Source organism: Uloborus diversus, chromosome 4 (assembly GCF_026930045.1).
Source record: "Uloborus diversus isolate 005 chromosome 4, Udiv.v.3.1, whole genome shotgun sequence".
Taxonomy (NCBI): domain Eukaryota; kingdom Metazoa; phylum Arthropoda; class Arachnida; order Araneae; family Uloboridae; genus Uloborus; species Uloborus diversus.
The window spans coordinates 173,860,152-173,877,224 of NC_072734.1; the positions used below are offsets into that span (position 1 = coordinate 173,860,152).

Here is a 17,073-nt window from a genome sequence, read left to right on the forward strand (position 1 = left end):
TTTTTGCTTCCATCTCCCGATTTGCAGTTTTTTCAGTCGATCATCAAAAATTTCACTTTCGTCTCAATAGATGGCGCCCTTTTCTAGTCTACCAATGTCAGGGAATAAGAAAATTTTAAACTCATTTAGTAAAAATTAATTTTTTAGAAGCTTTCCACATTGCATGTTCAACAAAGCACGTTTTTGCCGAAAATTGCAGCAGATTTCAATCTTTTTGCATCCTGAAATTATTTCAATTATTTTTAATGTTTGAAGTTATTTTAACATGTGCTGCCCTATACCTACTTATTTTATATTGTATTTTCATCATATATTGATTTCCTTTTATTTTTTTCGGATTTTAGTAATTAAATTTTTGTAGTTTCTTTTCTGGTAGAGACTGGAGGATGTACGAAACTTTAAGCAAATTCACTCCTTATTATTTGGTTTTTCCTTTGCAGTATATTTTTCTTGCTGCTACCAATTTGCTTACATCTGCAAAAAATCCCCATTTCACTTTAAATTTAGTATTTATGTTATTTAAAAGCAATCATAATTTAATAATTCTGTAGTGAGGATATGTCGATGGTGCATCAGCTATATACCTCTCGTAAAATCTCCTGTTTTTTTCCTTCGAAGGTTGGCAAGTATAACCTTGTTTAATCATCTACTATTTTTTGAAAAAATTTAAAAGATGATAATATTTCTTGTTTTTTTATGATATTGTGTACATGTTTTACAATATTGTTATTATTTTTTTGAATGAAACCCAAATATAGTAAGTAAAGTATTTGTTTTGTTTAGTTGATTCATTTAGAAGTGAAACCTGCTATCAGAAATCAAATAATCAGGGAATTGAAAGTCCTTCATGAATGTAATTCGCCTCATATTGTTGGATTTTATGGAGCTTTTTATAGTGATGGAGAAATCAATATATGTATGGAATATATGGTATGTAAAATTTTAGTTATTATTTATAAAAAGTGAATAAAAAGGCTCAATTTATGTCTTATAAGATCTGCTAATGAATCTATTTTTCTTCTTGTGTTTCTAAATAACTCATTGTATTCATGTTTATTTATTTATTTATTAATTTTGAAAGTTGTTATTTGAATTGCTGTTGATTTGAAAATTGCCTTCAATCATTGTAGTATCTACCTAGTGCCTGCCTTCTGATACATTGGCAAAAATGGCAAAGTTGTCGAGTTTTGCTGATCTAGAAAAACTTGAAGATTGCTTATTAATTAGAATTTTTTTTTTTGAACTTAGAGAAGAAAAAAGAAATACCTTATACAGTGACCGTCGCTTATTTGAATCATGTTTGTTTCAAACAGTTTTGATACAAAAAAACAAAGATGTATGATTATTTTTTTCAATGTGGAATTCTATATACAATTTAAGAAAACTTTATTTAATTCCTTGCCAAACAAAATATACTTTGTCAGTATAAAATATCTATCACTAAAAGTGAACCATTCACAAAAAATTTTGAATCTTTGATTATTTAAAAACTTTACTGAAAAACAATTGAAAATGCAATTATGAAACTCAAATTTTATTTTATGTTGATTGCTGAAAATAGGTATCAATTAATTTAGGCTTTCCTTTATTTAACGTCATAAGGCTAACTATAGGCATCATAATTATCCCTTGTTGCTCCAATGTTAATGCTATTAATGACAAAGCCTAGAGCATAGAGGTCACATCAACACCATCTCTCCATCTTGCTTTTTTTTCTTAAAGCTTTTCCCGAGAATACTAACTGAAAGTGTGCTACATTCTGCCTCCCCCTCTTTTCTCTGTTAACAAAGAAAAAGAAATTAAAACATAGCACAAAAAAAAAAGAGAAAGAAAAAAAAAGACTGCTTTTATGCACAACATGTTTCTATGAAATGGTTAGTCACATACTCTTGATTCATTTAAGCAACATGTTTGATTCAAATATCCTGCAGTTTTTTAATGTTGAATTTTGTTCTGTTTTTGAGGATTTGATTTATTAAAGTGGCTGATACATTTAACAACTGATTCAAATGTTCGGTGCTCACTGTACTAAAAGAAAATGTTGAATTATGATTTATGAAAACTTTTATGAAGTAAGAAAATAAAATTCAATGATGAGTTTACTAGTTCATTTCTGTGAATACCTAGAATGAATAGAAATGAGGGGGGGCCTCACCAAAAAAAGGAAGACTTACCTTTGGTGCTCTCGTTAATGGTGCATTTCATTAATGGTGCACATCAATGATGTGTCACTTCAAACATATTTTTTTGGAAAAAAAATATATTAAATCTATTTGTGCAGGGTTTCCAAATGGTCCCCTTTTCACCTAAAAGTTGATTTTTTGATCGTTTTAAAATTCTGGTCAGTTGTTTCCCCATTTGCTTTGAAAAAAGTGTTTTTATAATTTTAATTTTCATCCCTTTAATCCTTTCAACTGTTGTTATGTTTCCTTTCCATTGTTTTACGAGGAGTCAAATTTGCTCATTACCGATATATTACTACTCAGTCACAATATCCGATAAGACTTGTAAAGCTGAGAATAAATTTTTGTTTAATTCTTCTTCTTTTTTAAAATTTAATATTAAAAACTTTCCATGTTTTGAAGTATAGCTGGAAATTACTATTGCTTTAGATAATTTAATTTACTCCTCTGCCCTTTTGGATAAAATAGTGATGTATTTTGAGGTTTTGTATTTTTTTTTTTTTTTTTTTTTGCTCACCTATATTTTTAAACAGTGCAACTGCTAATAGTATAATTTTGTTTGGAAGAAAATTAGAAATTGTTGATGATTGAAAATTCTAAATGTTTACTTATGTAAACATTACTTTGCTTCTAAAATATCACTTTATTTGGAATGTTGAAGAAAAAAAGAATGATGAAAATGTGCTATGTAATATTTTTTTATTATGAATGGAATTAGCTGCTGAGTTATATTTTTAATTTCTCGGGTGACTGATTGTTGTTTTCAAACCTGTACATAACTTTAGCAGAGAAAAGTGTGCAGCTTTATTTATTTCATGTTTATTAATATTATGTGTTCATTGATATGCTATTCCTCTTGTGCTGTGCTGTAGGACGGTGGATCTTTAGACCTGGTATTGAAAAAAGCTGGCCGCATTCCTGAGCCTATTTTAGGAAAAGTTACTATTGCAGTAAGTATTTATTTACATGTTCAACACATAGTTTATTTGTCGATGCATTTCTTAATTGTATTTGCTGAAGATTATAAGTATACATTGCTTTTTCTTGTACCATCTTGTCCCATCTAATCTAGAATGCTTAAAATGAATCATTTGAATATCAAGAGTTATAATATTTGTTAGGTTATATGTTTCCATAGGGTTTTCTTGCATAGTCTTGTTGTGTTCCCTCTAATGTAGAATGCTTGAAATGAAACATGTCAACTTCAGGAATTATAGAATTTGAGAGTACATATCCATGTTTCCATACTTTTATCAGTGTTGAACATAAATTATAAATATTTACTAGTAATTTTTAATGTTGCTATAGCATCTAAATTTTAGTTTAAAAAAAAAAATCCAAATCCAATAGCATATTTCTAATGTCCTAATATGGAAATGAAAAAAGTAAATCGTACAAAGGCAGATTTTGGATCGGGTCACTACCAAAAGTGGGTTAAAAGTGTAATATTTTGGCAGAAATAGGTGTCTTGGATCAATGGATTGTTCAATTAAAGATCTTGAATGATGTTTTTGAAACATATGATCTCAAAATGAAGATTTAAGCTATTTTTGGCCGCTTATGGAGTGTCATGACACCCATGACCCTTTCTTCAGTTCTGCTCTTGGGGCAGGCTTGAGGGGACAGGGGCCGTTTCTAGAAACAATAACTCCAATGAGTCGGTTCCTGTCTAAACTCGTGATTGCGAAAAACATAATTTGAATTCAAAATTTCAGAATTCAAATTAGTTTTTTTTTTTTTTTTTGTAAATTTACTAAACTTTAATATTTGAAAAGGGTTGGTAGCCCTGTGTCAGGTTGTAAATTTTTGCACTTCGTTAAGCCTTTTTCCTGATGTGTAATGTGATAGACACATGTTTTGGGATAGTTGGCACTCCTTTTAACTATCAGCATTTTTTTTTTTTTTTTAAAGAAATTAGATACTAACAAATGAAAATTGTGCAAAAATAAATGCTGTCAGCACCGAATGTATTAAAAGAAAATAAAGAAAAAGGATAGTAACACAAAATAATTTTAGTTTTTTCCTTTGTCAATCGCTTTGGTAAAAATATTTTTTTTTAATTCAAGAATTTAAATTAATGTGCAGTTTTATATTTCCTTTAATGTATGACTTCAAATATTTGATTTTTTAAAATTTATAATAGTGTAATTTATTTTAGCTGGTTCATTTGTGTACATACTTTTATTTTATTTCAGGTTTTAAAAGGGCTCAACTACCTACGGGAAAAGCATCAAATCATGCACAGAGGTACATTCTTTGCTGTTTATTCTAATTTTGAACAATAACTTCTTATGGCATAGATACTAATATATAATGTCTGTAACAAATCCTTTAAAGTTATCTCCTTTTAAAGCTATGTTTCAAATCTGTAGTTTTTTTTCTTTTTTTTTTTTTTTGTCATTATTTAGAAATGCATGACATTTAACATATGTAGAGATTGCTTGTGCATAAATTGTAAATATTTATTAATTTCTATTTATTGTCATTGGTTAACAAATTATTTGAAATGTCTTTGGCATCCTTATCCAGGGTTTAAAAAATATTTTTACCTCTTTTAAATGCTCTAATCGTTGGTAACATAGCCCAAGCAACTCCCCTTTTAGTTAACTTTCTTAAATTATTTTGATGTGGTCTTCTATGCTAAATGTTTTCAGTTGCAGATGTACATTATTTGGAAAGATGTAGTTGAGTTTCCTTTTGTTTAAACTTTATAAGAAGAATAATTTTTTGGAGTTTCTAATTCTATCAAGTGGAATATCTGACAGGGTTTAAATTGAATTTTTCTTATTTTTCTTGAGGTGAGATAATTTAGAAAGAAATGTGTATGTATTCTGTTAAGGTACCTCAGGATGTTATCCCCCCCCCCCCCAAAGTTTTTCAATTATTGTAATCACCATTTCTTTTACATAAAATATATTTGTATTTTCCCCCAAACTATCTTCTTGTTGGCAAACAAAAATTTAAATAAATTCTTTCTTTGTTATATATAGATAAATTGTAATTTTCCAAATACTTTTCTCTGGGCCATATCATCTACCCTCGAGGGAGATATCTCCCTCCAGGATAGATAAAATGGCTCTCTGTTTTTAGGCTTTAAAAATTGTTGAATATCAAGCAATATATAAAGTTAGGACACAAGGGGAGTAACATCAATGTAAAAAATTACTCATTAGCAAATTTTTAAAATGAAAAGAAACAAAAATGGCAAAAAAAAAATCCACATTCCTTTGCTCTGAAAACAAAATTGTCTTTTTTATCTTTTTCAAAAAAGTAAAAGTTTTATCTTTTTCAACCCTTTGCTTTCCTCATGCACGCATTGTGAGACACTCACACATTTACACATGAATCATTCCGTGTCAAATCATAAAAGACTTTCCAAAAATGCCACCCACCATCTCCGATTTTATTCAAATTAGGTGTACTTGTAGATTTTTTGATGCTGATTATGAAAATATAAATTATATTGGGATTTATGAAAGGGTTGAAAAGTTACGAGCCTTTAAATATATGCCAAGATGATTTTTCTGCCGCCACTTTGAATGACACAAGACTGGTATAAATATTTATAACCCCCCTAATAAATTGTCAAAGAGCTTTAGTTTTTTAAAATTTTGTTCAGAATGAAGTAAGCTTGAATTTAAACTTGGTTTACTTGCATAATTCTTTTAAATTTTTTTCTGTGAGGGTTTACTTCTACTTTGTAGATTCGAAAACAGAGGAACTTTGACAGAAATTTATTCACATTGGGTCCTCTGCAGTTTTAACCAAATTTTATGCACAGGTACCTCTAAATGTGTTTAAATATCAGTGGATTATTCACAGCAAATCATTAAAAGAACAATTTCTTATTTTCTGTCAAAGAAATGAAATTCCTTTCAAAAATGTTTATTTAGCTGTAGTTCCTGCAAAATGGAAACCAACACTTATAAAAGAAGCCACATCATGAGAATTTAGGTGTCTTACAAGATAAATACAAACATCAGAATAAGTATGAGTAAAATGACAACAACATGCGTAAAGTACAAATAAAGTAATAAAATAGAGTTAAAAACTCAGCAAACAGCTCTTTCGGGGCTGTCAAATGCAAGCCCCTTCAGCAGTGCATAAAAGAAGAATGAAAAGTCAACACAATGTAGACCGAACGACAAATGAACAAAAATGGAAAGAAGCAAAGTAAATAGACATGGCAACCGGAAACACATGCGTTACAGAACAGCAACGACACCTATCGTGCGGAAAAACGTCACGAGCAGAAAAAATTTTTTAAAAACTTTTTTCTGTTTGCGACGTTTTTTCATGTGACGTGTTCATTTATCGTTCGGTCTACATTGTGTTGACTTTTCGTTCTTCTTTTATGCACTGATGAAGGGGCTTGCATTCGACAGCCCCAAAACAGCTGTTTGCTGAGTTTTTAACTCTGTTTTATTACTTTATTTGTACTTTATGCTCATTGTTGTCATTTTACTCATTCCATACTACAAAGTTTTCGACTGCTTTTTTACAATCAGAATAAGTAGTTAGGATTATCAATCAGTAAAAGCATTTACTACTTTCACTCATAGAACACACTGAAGACACTAAATTTTAGTCTAAAATTTTTATTACATTACAAATATATATAAAAGCTCTTATTAATAAATATGCTTCAAACGAATAATGACATGAAATATAACTCAATGTATTAGCATTTACCTCAACTGATGTATTTGCAATTCAATAAGAGTAAACATTGATGAGTGTTGCGTAAATCCTGATTAGTGCGTACTGCAAGATAATAATTGCAAATATTACTTTCTTGTTCTATATTTTATAAAGTGATCCGTATCTTTTCAAGCTATTTTTTGCTACAAAATTTTAAAATAGTGATTGCAGATTTTATCTATTTTATAAAAATCAGCAATAATTTATATCTTTTTGTTCCTTATGTATTCCACTTTCCCAAACAGTTTTAGTTTGGGGCATCCTTGTCCAAGCACAAGTATCTTATCATATTTGTTATTGATTTTCACCTTTGTTGTAATAAAATTTCTTATTCCTATGATGAGGAATATTTTTTCAAAGAAGTATATGCTTAATTATTTACAAGATTTCTTCTAGTTTATAAACCTAAAGAAGAATTTTAGCTACTGTTAACTTTAGCTTTGTTTGTAAAAGGCTATTGAGTTTATAAATTTACTTTATTTTGCAGAATATCTTTATATTATAAAAATGTAATACAAATTAAAAATTAACAACCATAAATTTTTCAGATGTTAAACCATCAAACATCCTTGTAAATTCTAGAGGTGAGATAAAAATATGTGACTTTGGAGTCAGTGGACAACTTATTGATTCCATGGCGAATTCATTTGTTGGCACTAGGTCTTACATGTCGGTATGTTGTACTTATTTGATATAAAAATTTCTGTAAACATACATCTCACTCCCAATCCCAATGCAAAAGGGCTACATCTGAACCAGAGCTAGTTTTTCAGCCTAGGCCATCAGAAAGTGCTTACCTTATATTCTGAAGTTTAATTTTCATTTTCATTCATGTTTATCTAACGTTAAAAAACATTTTATATTCTGCTATCTTTTTATGTGTATTCATTTTTTAAATATGTGTCCGATTTTGTCCATATAATTATAGAACTAGTGATACCTGTACGGCTTTGCCGGTAATAAAAAATTAAAAGGTCTTTTGGTTCGCCTGTATATTTACAAATAATGTATGGTGAATTTTCTCAGCAATTGGCTTGTGCCCATGTTGCGGATCCACATAATTATAATTTCGTAATTTACTCGTCCATCTTATGAGAATTTTGTTCTTAAAATTGGAATAGAAAAAGAACCACATCGAATTTTCGAAAAATCGCTTCGAGGTGCTTTCCCCCATGCTACAAACTAACTTTGTGCCAAATTTCGTGAAAATCGGGTCCGAACGGTCTAGGTGCTATGCGCATCACAGAGATCCTGACAGACAGAGGGACTTTCAGCTTTATTATTAGTATAGATTATCCTATTATAATTGCATTACTATACTTCAGTTACAGTCCTGTTGTTGGAGGGGCACATGATCATGCTGTTCCCCCCGAAATAGTTGGTTTTTTATTGTAAAATTAGTTTAAATGAATCGATTGCTAAAAGGTAGTAAGTCCAATGGATTTCCGTAGAACTTTCTGAAATAATCAATTCAAATGTATTGAAAATTGGTTTCAAGGAACCTTTCCTTTTGATAAGTCCTTCCATATCCCAAAGCGAGTTCCTTTAAATATTTTTCCCAACTACTACACTGATTACAATTATTGATGGAATCGTCTCCAAGTACTTGAAAAGTCATGAAAATGAAGATATACGACTAAATAGACAAATAATTCAGCAAAACATACTGTCTGATCACAAATTGATCCGGTTTACAGGGGGAAATAGATGCATCTATTCGTTTTTCAGGGATGTCAGCTTTTGCAGATGCATGCTAGCCTCTAAATTAAGCAGAGTCTCATTCAAAGGAGCAAAAAACGCACATCAAACTTTTACTCCTCCCCCTCATTCAGAAAGCATCATCTTAACTGGACATTTGCCACTTCCGTGCAATCCGTGGTTAGAGTGTATCTAATTCAGAACTTTCTGCCATTTTCATTTTTTTTTTAAAAATTACATTGGCTGCATGATTTAGTTTTTTAAAGAATTAATGAAGCAACAAATAATAGTTTATATTTATTCAAAATACTGATTGGGAAATATATTTTTATTTCATGATCAGTATAATTTCAATCTAATACTTTTAATAATACGTTTTGACCTGTTACTCTGTAGCATGTGTGTGCAACATAGCAAGAGCAATGTTGTTCTCTCTCATTGAGTTTCTGCACTAAGTTAACATTTACTACTCAGATTATGTGATACTAATGTTATTACTTATAAAGTGTACTAACTTTTTTTTGTGTGTGTTTCCAAACAGTCATAATCAGTTGTTGTTCAGGTAATTTCAAATATTAGTTTTTAAGGGGTTTTAACTTTCATGGGTAGGGGTAGATTTGTGTAATTTATACTCAAAATTATGGCAGAAAATGGTTTTACAGTTTCAGCACTCTTGATCTATATTTTTAATATGAAAAATTAATCACTTGAGAGACAGTTACAAATTTACCAAAAGGATGATTCCAGATTCGTATGCGGGACACATTTGACTGCATTTTTCCTTTTATTTTTATAAATACAATGGCTCCCGAAAGTCTTCTTACACTTTGAAATTTTTTTTAGTAAAACCAAAATAATGCAAAACTGAATTTGAATATGAAGTCCAATTTATTTTTTCCCACATCATCCCTATATCAATCTAAATGAAACCCAGTGTTTTTTTTTTAAATATTGACTGATTTTATTTTATTTATTTATTTATTTTTTTTTTTTTTTTGACACAATGTTTGGATGGTTTATTGCTGGAAGAATGCTGTATAGTGGCATTTTGTCTCCCATCGCTCATTCGCACTTTGTTAATGTCGAAGATAACGCTAATATAGATGCAGTTCTCTTCAGAAGTTATAGCAAACCTGTGAAAAAGAAACTGTTAAATGAAGAAGAATTGTATCCATTGCAGACGATAATGAAATAGCAAATTAAATACACAAAGCACAGCAGACGATAAATTAACGAAAATCCGTAACTATATACATTTGAGTGCTGTAAAAGTTTCTGCAAAGTTTAATGAAAAATTCTGCTTTTTAATTTTACCTAAAATTGTTCAATGAGTTCTCTGAGGATCTGGATTTAATGGGAGCTTTTCCGGCAGAAAATTTCTTATTTGTGCAAAAAACAATGTTTATGCTTTCCGTGGCAAAATCAATGACAAATTACCTCAAAACATTTTTAAATAATATCTCATTTACAGATGAAAAGATTCAACATTTTTGTTCCCGATTCTGTATAATTGTAAAGAGAAGAAAAAATGATGAATTCAATCTTAAGAATTTAGTTTGACTAGTTAATCAGGTTGGTGGGGTGTTCTTGTGTGAGGGTGCCTATCAGCATCAGGGCTTGGTAGTTTGGAATTTATTGATGAAATAAGGAATCATGCTGTTCATTTAAATACAGTTGACTCTTTGTTTAATGACGCTCTATTTAACGACTTTCTCCATTTTATGACTGCTATACATGGTCCCAGATACTCCACTGTAGTTTTAGAAGCATTCTATTTATGGCTGCATTCTACATAATGAAGATTTTTTGTGGTCCAACGAAAGTCGTTTAACAGAGAGTCATATTTCAATGTAAAATTTTGATCTATTAGCCCAAAAATTGGTTAAACAACTTTTTTTTAAATTAAGATAATGGTAAGAAACACATGGTTTTCAACATTTACATCTGATGCCTCAAAAATTGTCCTCCAGCTTTGAAAATACCTCCGCAATCACCAGATTTAAACTTAATGCAACATATTGGGAGCCATCTGGAGTTTAGATTACGAAAATACGGCATTGAAACGAAAAGCAAACTAGAAACAGTAAGGCTCGAAGCATGGTTGGACACTTACTCAGAAATTGCATGAAAAAAAAAAACAATGAAATCTATTCCCAGACGTTTAAAAGATGTCGTGGATGTTGAATTATATTCTACTAAATATTAACTTTTATAAAAATGTAGATTATTTACTAATATATAGATTTTTTTAAAAGTGCATGAAGACTTTTGTGAGGTAATGTTTCTGGCACTTTTTGATTTCTTAAAAACCAAGCTTATTCTAGAATTTAAAATTTTCATGTAGTTTTATTAAAAATAGATCATAGATCTTATGATTAAACACCTATTCTGAAACATTAATCTTAACAAATGAATACTGTAGAAGCAGTTGAATATGGTACAGTTTTAGTACATTTCTGACTAATTACTCAACATTTATTTGAAAAAAATGAATTTGCGTTTTTATTGTAGTTTAGGACCTTGGTTTTGTTCTGATCCTGAAATAATTTGAAACTTTACCAAATCTTATCATCTTTTTCAGGCCACTGCCAAAACTTCCTGGTACTTTTTCCCATGATAACCCAATGCACCCTTGAAAATTTCGACTAATTACTGTACCACACTCACCCTCCAAACTGTAAACTTTTCACATTTGTATCTGTAACATTATCTAAATATTTTATTTTGAATGAAAATTGAAGGTAACTTTCTTTATGTAGTATGAAAGCGAAAGGTACTTACAAAATTGTGATAACTTCTGTACTAAAAGTCCACCAAAATGAATTTCCGAACTACCTACAAACACGTAGTTACTCACAACAAATAAAGGTACTTACAAAATTATGATACCTTCTGCACTAAAAGTCCACCAACATGAATTTCTGAGCTACCTACAAACACGTAGCAGCAGTTGCTCACAACACAATGACCAGGTTATTCGTCTGGTGGGCCGTTTTGACTGATAACAACTCTCTCATCACCAAAGAAGGTTGCACAATAGTTCCTATTGAAAATGAGCTAGCCCAGAGTTCACTACGAACGCTTATTACGTTTTAACTGAGGTTTGTATCATTCTCACCCTCCAAACCTTTCTCACCCGCTTTTACAGTAGGGGCCTATTTCATTGAAAATGGTAAGTGTACAAAGACTTTTGGGAGCCATTGTATACAAATTTTATTGGACAAGAAGTTAAAAATATGCTGATGTAGTAAAATTACTTTACTTATGTGATTTGTTATGAGCAAAAAGGTTTTTCGAACATCTTTTTTAACTGTCTTTTTTAAAATAAAGTTCTTCTGTCATATGCAGGATGCACTTTTAGAAATCAGTTTTGCTCAATTCTAACAAAATTTCCTCTGAATCTATTGTTTATTTATTTATTTATTTTTTAAATTTATTTACAATTTGCTTTCTTGCTAATTATTTTTTTGATTTAGTTTCAAAAAGAAACAAATTGTGGGATATCACATTTTGTCATGCACAAGATTTTATTTCAAAAGTAATGCTTAAAATTATTCATAAACTAAAAATTTTGCCTAAGAAGTCACACATGCAAGCTCTTAGGCATTTTTTTATAACAGGTTTTAAAATGAATTACTAAGCTGTCGCATGCAAGACATATTGTTTCCTTTTTTTTTTTGGAACAGCCTAATACTGCTGTGCTAAGCACAGATGTGGTATCTGCACATTTTATCAAAATTGAGTTATTGTCACCAGGTGGTCGTTAGTAATTTAATCTACCTAAATCTCAAGTTTTTTGGCAATTTGTGAACGCGAAATAATAAAAAATGCTTAAAGAAAAAAGTCGTAACTGCAAATTTGCTTAGTTTGCTAAGGAAATTTGAACGTAAGTGACAAATACTAAGCTTTTAAAGTGGTATCTGCGCAGTTACCACTTTTTTCCTTAGTAATTTGTAGATACAAATTTTATACCTTAGTAAATTAATAACGTAGCAGTTTATTGTAACAGAGTACTAAAATTAGTTTATCATTAAATAGTTGATACAGGTTGATAATAAAAACTAATACAACTTTGCATAATTGTTAAAGTAAATATTCAGCTTTTTCTATTAAAATGTTTATTTAAAATGCAAATTCTAAAAATGAAATGCATGTAAAATATTCATATCTAATTCTTTCATGCAAAAAAAAAACGCATTTCATTCTACAGCCAGTAATATTTTTATTTAAGTATCGTCTGCTGTTAAAATTATCTTCATTCTCGGTAAAAATGAATCTAGAAAATAAAACATTATAAAAAACACATTCTTTGATTATAAAAAACAGAAAACTGTTATGGATTACAGTTTTAACTGTCCTGAGTTTTGAAAATGGTATCTTTCAGAAGGTAAATTCTGTTAGATTTGTATTAACATAGTAAAGCGAAACAGCTAAGTCCAAAGAAAGCAGATGTTTTCAGTATTATTTAATGATACATTGAGTATGTTTGACTAAGCTATTTTTGTCGTATCTGAGCAGATACCCCTAAAAATGCCTAGTAATTGTCACTTACGGTAAAAATAGCTTAGTATATAAAAAGGTTTTGAAAAGAAAATTTGTCGTAACTACATTTATTAATTTTAAATTAAGATTTTTACAAAAACACTCTCTTACCGTTTTTAGATAAGTTTTTTACGAAACAACAAACACAAGTTCAGCATTTAATTAAGTCATAAATCAAAGAAATGAGTTGTAAAACTTTAATCATCAATTTCTCATTTTGAGCTCTGCTGCAGATACCACATCTGTGCTTAGCACAGCAGTATTAGCATGGCAGCATAGTACTTGGCAAGATACTGCAGACTTCTGCCAAATGCTAAAGCTGTCGACCAAGGGTGTCCATATAGGGGACTAAGTGGGGTCTCCAACCCCCCCCCCCCCCCCCCCCCCTAGAAATGAGAACTTCCTTGCTTTTAGTGCTTTTTTCTTTGCGAAAATTCTTCTACAGCCATTAATGAATAAGTTATTGAAAATGTCAAATTTTAATGTCAAATCTGTACTGAAATCGGTTCCCATGAGGAAAATATTCTGCTAAACCATGGGGAAAAATTTTTGAGCCCCCCCCCCCCCCCCCTCCTAAAATTTTGCATACGGGCGCCTTTGCTGTCGACATCAATGAAAAAACTAATTGCTATAAATGAATTAGGTATTCTCATTAAAAAACAATAAATAAATAAGAAAAGAAGAAATGTTGTAGATCTGTTGCTAAAACCAAGTTATTGTGCAAATTTTTAATAATGCTTGTGTATTCTTAAAATTTCAGCCGGAAAGATTACAAGGAACCCATTACACAGTCCAATCTGATATCTGGAGTCTTGGCCTTTCTCTTGTTGAGATGGCAATAGGAAGATATCCTATTCCTCCACCAGATCCAAAAGAATTAGCTGCAATTTTTGGTCCTAAATATTCAGCAAGTGCAGACCAAAATGAGTCTCCTTCACCAAGCTCCAAAAGCAGACCAAGTAAGATTTTACTTCCCAGAAATGTATTTGAAGACATATGCTTCTGCTAGTCATTTTACTACTATGAATGTTATGCCTCATTAACACTAGAATTATGGTAAGGGTCATTTTGACCCCAAGAAAACTTTTTTTGCTAATTGCTTCGCTGTATTTTCACAAAAACTTAATCTTTCCTTGACTTTTCCTGAATCATAGTGTTGTGTCATTATGTAGTTTTCAAGAAAATTGTATGTTAGTTAAAACCCAAACTAAAAATAGCTGTACTTAAAATGTGAGCAGGTGTCACTTTGACCTTTTTAGTCAAAAAAGAAATATAAACACATTAATTGATGCAAAAACAAAGCAGAAATTCAAAAATCCCTCTTAGAACATGTCATTGCAAGAACTTAAGCATTCATAATGTTTTTGCAAAAAAGGGAGCATTATGCGCTAGTTTCTGAAATGCAACTAAAATAGCGCAGGCTATTTAGAGCTTTTTTCTTATAAATTTTTTATTGTAAAGTACTTCATTATCTTTCCATAAATTCTCTGCATCTATAAACTGCATTTATTATGAATATTTTTATTTTTAACTGATTTTTACAGAGATATAACATTATGTAGGGAACTATGCAGATTTATACTCAGAGGGTCAAAATGACCCCTGCCGTATTTCTAGGTTTACAAAGGCTTTCGTAATTCTAGTGTTAAAAGTCATACCCATTCATTCAGGTATCATTCTTGAATTAGGGAAAGTTGAATATGAAATGTAAAATAAACTTAATTTGTTATAAATATAAATTTGTTTATATTTTCGAAAAATGCAGCAATATTTACAATTCTAAAAATCTAGAATATTTTTTTCCTTTTAATGGAAATATAAAAAAGTAATGACTGATGCTGTGAAACTTTCATTTATAATTTTTATTTTTGCTCTCAATGTACTGGTTATGTTCTTATTGTTTATTTCTTTTTGTCTTTAACCCCTGACACACAAAGGAAGGGGGTTATAAATTTGAAGTGTCTGTGTATCTGTGTGTCTGTCTGTGGCACTCTAGCACGTAAACAGATGGACCGATGTTGAAAAAAAAATTGTTCACAAAAGGAAAGTTGATCGAGAGTGTTCTTAGCTAGGTTGCATCTTTGGATGACATTAATTAAGAAAGATATTAATTAAAAACCTCTAAAAGGTTTTTTGCCATTTTTGCACTGAAAACATAGTTAAAAATTTTAAAATTTAATTCCAAAATAAATAGAATTTTTTTCTGCCTCTGATGGAATGTGTTTAAAAGTTCCATGTTTCGTAGAATTCAAATTATAACGGTTTTTTTTGAAGCAGATTTTAATAGCGGCTAAGCCTTGATTCACGCGATTGATAACCAAATTCATTGTTGGCCGACAAGGAAATAAAAGCAATGATTTAACATTTTTATCTGTCGCCAATTTCTATTTAGTAGCAAATAAAATACTTGACATTGATTTTTAATAATATAAGGCTTGAAAAGGATTTTCAATTTTCCCTCTTGATTCTACAGCTGCAACTCAGTTGAGGGTTTTTAAAATTTTTAATTTCATTGTTGCTTGTCGCACATTCATTTATACAAACATTTGATGCTACTGTCAAAGTAGAAGCAAAAATGTAAAAGTGTTTATGAAAGCTGCATCTCAAAAATTAATAATGCCACATATATAGCTATATTGAAAGATAAATGACAAACAAAAGCTAGTAAACATGTCTCTAACTAGCATTATTACATGCGTTAAATCAATTAACAATCAAGATAAAAAGTTACTTTTTGCAGAAGACAAATTTTATTGATTTAAAATGAAATACATTACTAAAGGTTCATTAAGTTTATACATTACAAACAAGAAAACTGACTTTTGGCATGTAATACCAGCAAAACATTTTTTTGTGTTGAAAAGGCAAAAGATGAAAGCTTTACTTCAATTATTAGGATTATCTTTCTCAAAAAGTTTAAATGACTCTTAAAATAGTGCACACATGCCTCATTTTCTTGAGTGGTAAATGTTTTTCCTTCCTTGGGCTTGAAGTGAAATACAGTGGAACACCTTTTTACTTCCTTTTACAAAAAAGGAAGTATTGTATTCGCGAAAAAATTTTCACTCAAAAATCGCCCTTAATTTCCATTTTGCTCACCCCCAAATGAATGTTGAGTTTTTTTTTCGATTCGACCACATGTGGAAAAGTGCCTAAGAATGTATAGACACGCGAAATATCCATTTTGACCATCACCGAGGTAATTACAACGACTTTTCTCGTGACGTCTGTATGTATGTGCGTATGTGTGTATGTGCGTATGTGCGTATGTGCATATGTATCTCGCATAACTCAAAAATGGTATGTCCTAGAAAGTTGAAATTTGGTACATAGACTCGTAGTGGGGTCTAGTTGTGCACCTCCTATTTTGGTTGCATTCGGGTGTTTCTAAAGGGGTCTTTTGCACCTTTTTGGGGGGAAATCATTGTTAATTTCGATGCAAACTCAAGTGGTGTTATAATTTGGCGGTCACTTGGCGATATATCGCCTGTCTTTTGGTTGCCAAGTTTTGTCGCCAACTTGGCGAAAAATTTGGCGATTTTTTTTTTTTTTTTTTTAAATCTGCTTTCAATGTGGCCATTGCTAGTGATATTTAAAGAGTTAGAGAGAGAATCCCATTAAAATTGCAATAATAGGGAAATAGCATTAAATTGGTGTAAAAGGAAGTCATGTGATGCACACATCAGCTCGTTTACGTATGCCGTCGGATCGGTGATAAAACATGCACCAAATGCGAAAACACAAAACCAGGGTGGAGGTAAAAAACTAAGCATATCTTATGCTTCAAAACGTTGGTTAATTGATTCATTTCATTTAACTAAGCATATGTTTATGAATGGACACTTCCTCAGTGAACTAGTGAGAGAAATGTGTAATATTTACTTGTTTGTTTGCTGAATTTGTTTCCTGTGTTCTAATCGCAAATAGAAACTGTTAAGAGTTTTAATGC

The 17,073-nt window shown here is 30.5% G+C and overlaps 1 protein-coding gene across 1 annotated transcript in view; it reads left to right on the plus strand.

Annotated features, from left to right (window-relative positions):
- Positions 1 to 17,073, plus strand: part of LOC129221477 (dual specificity mitogen-activated protein kinase kinase 1-like) — a 59,304-nt gene that overhangs the window by 24,390 nt on the left and 17,841 nt on the right. Inside the window, exon 7 of the mRNA XM_054855957.1 lies at positions 13,885 to 14,083. Within this exon, the coding sequence (XP_054711932.1) occupies positions 13,885 to 14,083 (199 nt within the window). The remainder of the gene's footprint in view (positions 1 to 13,884; positions 14,084 to 17,073) is intronic.